The sequence below is a fragment of the Chiloscyllium plagiosum genome, unplaced genomic scaffold (genome assembly GCF_037043375.1).
Source record: "Chiloscyllium plagiosum isolate Xiang-an unplaced genomic scaffold, Cpla_swu_hap1 HiC_scaffold_13, whole genome shotgun sequence".
Lineage (NCBI taxonomy): Eukaryota > Metazoa > Chordata > Chondrichthyes > Orectolobiformes > Hemiscylliidae > Chiloscyllium > Chiloscyllium plagiosum.
This window is the reverse complement of record NW_028270151.1, coordinates 71751195-71759666: the sequence shown is the minus strand read 5'-3', so window position 1 is coordinate 71759666 and position 8472 is coordinate 71751195. Positions and strand designations below refer to the sequence as shown.

Below are 8472 nucleotides of genomic sequence, written 5' to 3'. Positions count from 1 at the left end.
ATATAATGATTCCACTTGATTTTCTTCATTTCACTTAAACATTTTTTACTTGACTTGATGTCATTGAAGAATGTTTCTCTGATGACTGCAGAGGAAAATACACGCAGGAAATTTATAATATGAAGGCTGTTTCACTTCCTTTATTGCACATCTTTTCCACTGACTTTTTTTTTTACCTGTACTCCAAATCCTCTCTATAAATAAGATGATAAGAAAGGGCAAGATCACTGCTCAGCTGAGGTATATTTAGAGACCAGCAGAAGAAAAGTTTGCTTCAAGTAATCAGTGATAAAATGACTGCTCTCAGGAACCTGGTAGTAGCTGCTTTAGTTTCACTGTTGGTGCTGAACATGCTCAATGACTCAGTCTCTGCAAGTAAGTAGTGCATTAACTATTAACTCATTTCAACTCAAGATATATTATAAAACTAATATCTATTATAGTCTAACATAGGGGTGGTTAACTGCATGGCTGGTTTGCTATGTATAGTAATACTGACAGTGTGGGTTCAACTCCGGCATTGGCTGAAGTTACCATAAAGGACTCTTCTTCTCTCACCTGAAGCATGGAGACCCTCAGGTTAAACCACCACCAGTGGTCTTTCTCATGAGGGAATGGGACTACGGCAACTTTACCTTTTAGGACATAAATGATTGCTTTCAATGGGATGATAGAATAATGCAGCATGTGGTATGACAAACTCTGAGTAAAGAGGATATAAAGATAAATGAAATGTTGTAAACTCATATAATTTTGATTTGAATTTTACACAAATGTGGTGTAACTTTTAATTCATTATGATTACTGAATGTACTGTGAAATCTAATAAAGACAAAGGGTTTATATTAATCCTACTTTCAAAATGGATTACTGTTTTAAAAAAAAATCATGCCTCTATCTAATGCCATTATTTGCAACCTCTACAGTGGACTGCTGTCTCCGGTACTCAAAGAAGCGGTTACCTTTTAGACTAATTTCCGGCTATGTGGAACAACAGTCCAATGAGATCTGTGATATAGATGCAATTATGTAAGTACAAAGCCTTTCTGAATCAAACGGAATGATTAGAAATTACTTGTAGTATTGACCATGAACTAACAAACTTTATGTAAATACAGATTCTACACTGTTGGAGGGCAGGCAGTATGTGCAAACCCTGACATGGTTTGGGTGAAAATTGCATTGAAGTTGCTGAGGTAAGAGCGCAAACTCTTAATTATACCAAATAATGGTTAAATTTGTTTCTAGAATGTTGAAGTAATATTTTCTCTTTGATAAACTACACAGATCAGAAATTGATTTTCTAGAGTTAATATTAATTAAAAAGTGTACGCCAAAGAATATGCCATTTTACAGCTCTCTACTGAAAATATGTACAATTCTAAAGCAAAATAAATTTTATTATGAAGAATTGAAATTTGATTAACTAACTCCAAAGGTTACTTGAGGACAGTTAACAGAAAAGTTAATTTTGTAAAAATATCTGAACTTTTCTTATCTTTATATTCTTACTTCTTGCTGGCATTTGCTGCCAATCCTTAATTGCCCCTCTGGTCATTTCATGGACACTTAATAGTCAACCATATGTAGGTCAGTCTGGGGAGGGACGGGCGATTTCATTCCCTTAAAAGACATCAGTAAACCAGATTATTTACTTCTTTCCCTCAAAAGACAATAGAAAATAGTTATGTCGTCACCATTAAACTAGTGCTTTTAAATTCCAGATTTATCAATTCAATCTGTCATGGTAGGATTTGAACCCATACCTTCAATGCACTAGCATGGGATTCTGGATTAATCATCCAATTACAACACCACAATGCCACCACCTCCCATGTGTTGTCATTACTGTGCCTTCGTTATAGAAACATGAAGACAGAGTACAGTCCTGTACCAATAAATAAGATTCATTTAGAGCTAAAACACCTCCTTTATACTCCTGCTGTTACAAGTCTTCTTGCTAATGAAAGTGAATAGGTATCAAAGCAGAGAATATTGTGGATACTTAACAGGTCAGGCAGCATCTGTGGAGAGAAACAATGATTGTTTCAGATTGGTAACCTTGCATCAAAACTCTGTTTCTTTTTACACAGATGCTACCCGATTTGTGTTTTCCAGCATTCTTTGTTTTTATTTCAGATTGCCATCTGCAGTGTTCTGTTTTTTGTAATTGGTGTCACGTTGCCAATCTCACACAATCTGTACTGAGGTGGGAAACAGAAACACTGGTACAGTGTTGTATTGTGACTGCAACAGATACAAAGAATTAAAATTGCATTAATTGTGCAAGTCAATGGGTTTGAGTGAGTTAAAATTAGAGCCCATCATTATAGTAAACAGGAGAAGGCAAGGCAGGCTGATGTATTCAAAAGGCATCTGGTTGGGTTGGTTAAGTCACTTGGCAGGATGCCTGGCTTGTAATGTATTGTAACACCAACAACACAGGTTCAATTTCCACACTGTGTGAGGTCACTATAGAGGCCCTTCTCTAACTCACCTTTCACCTGAGGTATGGTGACCTACAGATTAAACCCACAACCAATCAACTCTCTCTAATGACAGCACAGTCCTCTGGGACTATAGCAACTTTGCTTTTAAGTTGTATCTAAGCATGTAATTCTTGACCTGGGATTGTTGGCACTAGATAATTGAAAGTGTTCAATGCACCCTGAAAATGCTAGTTCTCAATTCAAAGAAATATTCTTAACAATATCCGCATGAGACCTTTTGAGTATGTACAAAACAGAATTATATTTTACATAAAAAGAAAAAACAGTGCAGAAATTGTAAACTTAAAGTAAGAACAGGAAATGCTGCAAACTAATCCATCAGTACCCCTGGACACAACAGACGAAACAACACTTTCTGTTGTGCACCTGCAAAATTACAATTTAAGAGTTAAAAATACATATTGACAGAATTTGAACTCCACCACAGAGGCTGACTCCTCTGCTGTAGATTTCCAACCACGTCCCAGTTTTAATCATAATTGTGTTGCTTTATTGTTAGAGTTAAGTGATCTGAAACAAAATTCTCATTTTCTTTTCCTACAGCAAAAAACTGGAAGAGATGTCCCTTGATTGATGAATTCCTTCTCCACAAATAGACTGTTAGCTTTGCTTAAGCAATTATTTCTGCATAGCATCTATGTACTAAATTATAGTTGGTGGCAATAAGGCTGCTAACAATTTGCTGCAGTGACAGATTGAAATGTTAGCTGAGTGTGGTTATGTTATTTGTATAGATACATTATTTGTTAGAAAATAGAACTTCGTTTTCCATACATTTTCCAATGTTTAAGTAATGCATTAAAGTGCTAAAGATTCACCAATTTGTGTTTCTATGTGTTCCTTTTTCCTGTGCATGTACTTTGTGCATGTCAAGACCCTAATTAATAGTTGCATTGATTTTTGTGTCAAATCAGTAGCATAGATGTGTTGAGACAGAGCTTAGACATAAATGTGGAGCTTGTCTTAACTACCAGAACTGCTTATGGAGGCATGTACATTATGCATAGAACCGGTAGAGATCCTTATATTGCTATGTCTTAAAGTATGTCCTGCTGCAGACCGAGTATCACAACTTGAGGAAATTACATGTGATATCATCAGCTATCCTAGTGGTAGTTCTGCTACATACTGCTGCAACTAACAGTAACTGTAAGCTGAAAAGTGAAGGGTCGGTGGGGGAGGGGGTGGGGGCGGTGGGGGGTGTTCTTTAATGTTGATGGGAAGGCACAGGTTGGAGAAGCTATCACCTTCCCAGCTCCCTACCATTAGATTGTACAGGCAAGGTCAGCCCAGCGAAGGACAAGGCCATGATTAAGGGCCAGCTAAGGACATTTCTCAAGCCCGCCAACATCACTCAAAGCCACCCTGATCCCTCCAACCCAATACATCTAGCTACCTGTTATCACACCCATGGAGAGGGGAAAAGAGCCTTAACACACGGGCAAACAGCCAGGTAAACCCACCTGACCAGCCTACAGGACAGGGTGGGGGTGGGGAGGGAAAGATGGGGGGGGATCCTCCTATTTAGGTACCCAGTGAGGAAAAGTAGTGAGTGCCTGGGACTTTGTAAAACAAGAGCTGCTGTCTAACAGCTGACAGCAATTATAAGAAGCAACCTGAGTAGAAACTTTCATCTACAATATAGAAAGAGAAACAGTATTAGCAAAATGAGAAATGAACCATCATCAATAAGGAAAGACATTTTTGGGGGGATTGGGGAAAAAAAAAGAGTGGGACCTATTGGAAGGGGTTTTCTCGATACAAAGGATCTGTAGCGTGATGTTGCAGGTAAGGGAAGCACCCACTCAGCTCTTTAAGAATGTTTGAAATTAAATATGGCCACAGTTGCCAGATCACCATAAAGGAGGGATGGCCTGTGGCTACAGTTTGATCTGCCATGCACAACATAGCTGTAGCTAGCTAGGTGGTCCTATTTACATATTGGCAGGCCAATGCTAGCTTCTGACTGCACTGGTAGCCAAAAGACTAGCTCAAAACTTCCATTTGGCCTCTTATCACAAGTATTAAATGGTCTTTTAATGGACTTAACAAGCTAGCTTGTGATTCTGGGTAGTTGTCAGATTCATGTTATGCTGGCCCTGTCAAACATTGCTGGAGAATGTGGGATATGGTGGGGGAATAACTGGCCTTGTGGAGCTTTGTGTTGCTTCCGCTTCAGTTCCCATCCCCAACAACATCCAGAAACCTAGGCAAAGAGTCAGTCCAGGCACGATGGACTGAGTGGTCTTCTTGCCATACTAAGTCATGCTAACATATCTATGAGACACAGAATCTGATTTGTTCTGTCAAGGCTGAATTGCAGCAGCTGCAAGACAAGATGACTAACTAGGTTGCGATGAACGATTGCAAGTGATGTGCCCAGCATCTTGCTGCTGTCATGAAATTTGCCAGCAACTGAATAGATGGCAGACAGCCCTCCACCTGGAGTCCGAAGGACCTACTTTAGTGGCCAGTTATGGGTTTATTCTCTTCTCCATTGGCGTTTTACCAGTGAAACCCTGGTAACCTGAAACAAGCTCATGTGTGCCTTCTTTGTACAACGAAAGTGCCGTCAGCTACATCAGCCCTCCCACACTTCACTGGAGCCTACACGACAGGCCATGAACCCCAGATCCCACCCACCTGACATTGAAGGTGCAAAGCCATTAATGGTACCACATCCTCCAGAAACAGTTCCAACACTAGCAGTGGCACCATTGAGGCTGTTGAGCTACCAGCCTTCCAAATGAGTTCTCCTTAACACAACTCTAGTAGCAAAGACTTACTTAGCAACTGAAAAATGCAGCTCCACACCCACCCTTTCCCAGCCATTTTCAGACCTGGCAACAGAATTTCTGCATTCGCAAAATATTGACCCCTAGGGTTTGATAGCTTGGTGTCAGTAAGTATTTTAAATACATTTTAATGAGGCCTTTAGTCCAACTTATGCTTGTTGCTGTCCATGTAGCATTTAAAATGTTATGCTAAGATTATTATTTTATTTTATTCTATTTTATGAGCATCATTTCAGTGATGTTTTTATCCATTGCTGTAAAATGCAAATACTTTGTGCACCAGTCTACAGGAACTCCATTAGATCAATTAGTGGCATACCTAAAATTTAAATTATTTTTGAATGATTATTTCTAGTTTGGACTCCATGGTAATTTGCATTGAAACTCTCTGGATACGTATTGATATTTCAGATCACAGCAATGCTACAGTATAGAAGGATATTAGTCAGCTCATCAAGTCTGTACAGTCTCTGAGCATTTTGTTTTTTATGCTGTTCCTACTCCCTTTGTCAGCCATGATTGCCTCTTCCTCCCCTTTGTATGTTTTTTTTCTTCCTTGGGATGAATTTCTGCTTTGCTGAATTAACCCCAGAAACTCCTGCCATTGCTACTTTACCGTTTTTCCTACTGGGTTCCCCTTCCAATCAACTCTGGCCAGCTCCTCTTTCATGTCTTTGTAGTTACTTTTACCCAATTGTAATACTGTTACATCTGATACAAACTTCTCCCTCTCAAACTCAAGAATGAATTCTATAATATTATGGTCACTGTCCCATAGGGGTCCCTTCATCTTAAGCTCCTTAACCAAACTGCCTCATTACTAAATCCAGAATTTCCTGTTCCCTCATGAGCTGTACCACAAGCTGCCCCAGAAACCCATTTCGTTGACATGAAACAAATTCCTTTTCATGGGATCTGCTACCAACCTGATTTTCTCAGTCCACTTGCATAGGTCAGTCCCTTATTGTTACAGTTCTTCCCTTGCATGCCTTTTCTGTCTCCTGATTTATTTTTGACACCACATCCTGACTACTGCTAGGAGGCCTGTATATAATTCCCATCAGGGTGTTTTTCCTTTGCACTTCCTCAACTCTACCCATACAGATTCAATGCCAACCAACTCTATATTATTTGTTTTCGATGCAATTTCATTTTTTTACTAACAAGGCAACCCTGCCCTCTCTGCCAATCTGCATGTCCTCTTGATAGGATAATGTAGAATTCTTCCATACTGTGAATTTACAAATGTAACTGTATACTGTTTTGATTTAAAGATATATAGCATGTAAGTATAAAGTGTTATACAATTATTGAAATCATTCCAGGCATTCAGTGAATAGGGGTCTGTATCATTTGAAGGTGCTGTTTAGGGAGTGATTTCCACCTCCCTTTACAATTCTGCAGTTTAGTGAATCAGAGGAAAGGTTCTTCTAGAAGTAGAACAGTTCTCAGGCATTTAGATGTTTGTTCAATCAATTATAGTTCATACAGGAATGGACTCACATCTCTTTAATGCAGGTACTATTTCTGAAAGCTGTGTTTTAATTTGGTGATCTCCTTGTACTGCAAGGCTGCATGTCATGGATACCCCAATAAGTCTCAGAGTAGATCTAGGCAGCACAAAATAATGATCCAAGGGACTTAGAAACCTATCATAAAGTTTGCTGAAATACTAATGCAAAAAGCCTCATGGTGTAGGCATGACCAGACAGCTGTTATGAGAATTGTCCTGAGGGAACAGTTCCAGTGCTCTGCTGAAAGGACGAGGTGGGACCTGAGCATTGGGGTGAGTTTGACGCATTAGTTCGAACTGGCTGGTGTTCATTACGCAGACATTATTTGACACATTTTGTTATATTGAGTCACAACTTCCCTGAACAACACAGGAAAACCAAAGGCACAAATGTTAACACTTGACACAAAATTCACTTGGTATAACTCCATATTATTGGGCTCATAGGCTAATATACCAAGACATTCTCCATCCACGTTCAATCATGAAGTGTACTTCAATCTCATCGGGTAGAATCATATAACTCTCCGAGAGATGTGTGGTATGGTGCGATGTTGGTGAGCAACATTTTGAAGTCTAGATCATATCACCCCAGCTTTTTTCCAAATGGTGTGCTGCAATTCTGTCCAAGGAGCAGCAAGCTCCCAATCTATGTTCACTGTTGCTTGTTAAATACTTTGTTAATGGTACAACTCACCATGGTTTGCGATCTTACTAAACTCGCCAAAGAAATTCTTTCAGGAAAATTTGACATAGAAGCCAGAGTGGGTTCAACCCGCTGCCTGCTCCCAAAGATCTGCATGTGGAATGCTGGGCACCAACATCCCATGCACACACCATGGTCATCAGCCACTTCTACAGACACTGCTATACAACATGTGTCAGACTCTAACAACCCTGACAGCACATCTCTGATCCTTTTACAGGATGCTTCTGCAATTCAATGGCACACCTTGGGATGTACCCTGTCATTATAATATCACACTCACTATTTCTGCTACTGCACTCAGCTCCCAACCAAGGTTCAAGCTCTACCAATCTCACTACCCTCTGTGACATCTTCCACATCTACCCCCAACCACTCCAACCTGCAAACCACTAACCCTGCAGGCCCTCTGGTTTGCCTACTCACTCACTCAGGATAGGTCCTCACCTGCATCTACCTGCACCACTATAGCTGTGCCACCCTTTCACAGAATCACACAGTACGGGAGAAGCCCTTTAGTCTGTCGTGTCTGCATAAGCAAAATTTCCAGCAATTGACCCAAGCCTTGAATGTTATGACATTTCAAGTGCTCATCTTCCATAATATCTCCTATTCCAAGGGAAGAACAGCCCACAATAGGTCAAAAACAGTCAAGACAGTGCTGTGCTGCCTGTTCTTCAGCTCCTCACCCCTCATGAGGATAGACTATACGACCAGAAGACAGAGAAGTAGAAGTTAGGCCATTCAGCCCATCGAGTCTGCTATGCCATCCAATCATGGTTGATAAGTTTCTTATCCCCATTCTCCCACATTCACCCCGTAATCCTTGATCCCAATGACAATCAAGAACCTATCTATGTCAATCTTAAATACACTCGACAACCTGGCCTCCTCAGCCTTCTATGACAGTAAGTTCCATAGATTCACCAGGTTTCTCCATATCTCTGT

General features: G+C 40.1%; 1 protein-coding gene across 1 annotated transcript; it reads left to right on the top strand.

The window, feature by feature from the left end:
• Positions 1-252: 252 nt before the first annotated feature.
• On the top strand, positions 253-3325 carry LOC122555790 (C-C motif chemokine 20-like). The gene is made up of 4 exons (XM_043701933.2): positions 253-375; positions 927-1029; positions 1119-1196; positions 3054-3325. Exons 1-4 carry the CDS (start codon positions 294-296, stop codon positions 3082-3084), a joined length of 294 nt encoding a protein of 97 aa, XP_043557868.1. The 5' UTR covers positions 253-293; the 3' UTR covers positions 3085-3325.
• The last annotated feature ends 5147 nt before the right edge of the window (positions 3326-8472 follow it).

Coding starts and splice junctions, on each gene's coding strand:
- LOC122555790 (XM_043701933.2), top strand. CDS start 294: ATGACTGCTCTCAGGAACCTGGTAGTAGCTGCTTTAGTTTCACTGTTG. Junction 1,030..1,118: donor TGTGATATAGATGCAATTAT/GTAAGTACAAAG, acceptor ATGTAAATACAG/ATTCTACACTGTTGGAGGGC. Junction 1,197..3,053: donor ATTGCATTGAAGTTGCTGAG/GTAAGAGCGCAA, acceptor CTTTTCCTACAG/CAAAAAACTGGAAGAGATGT.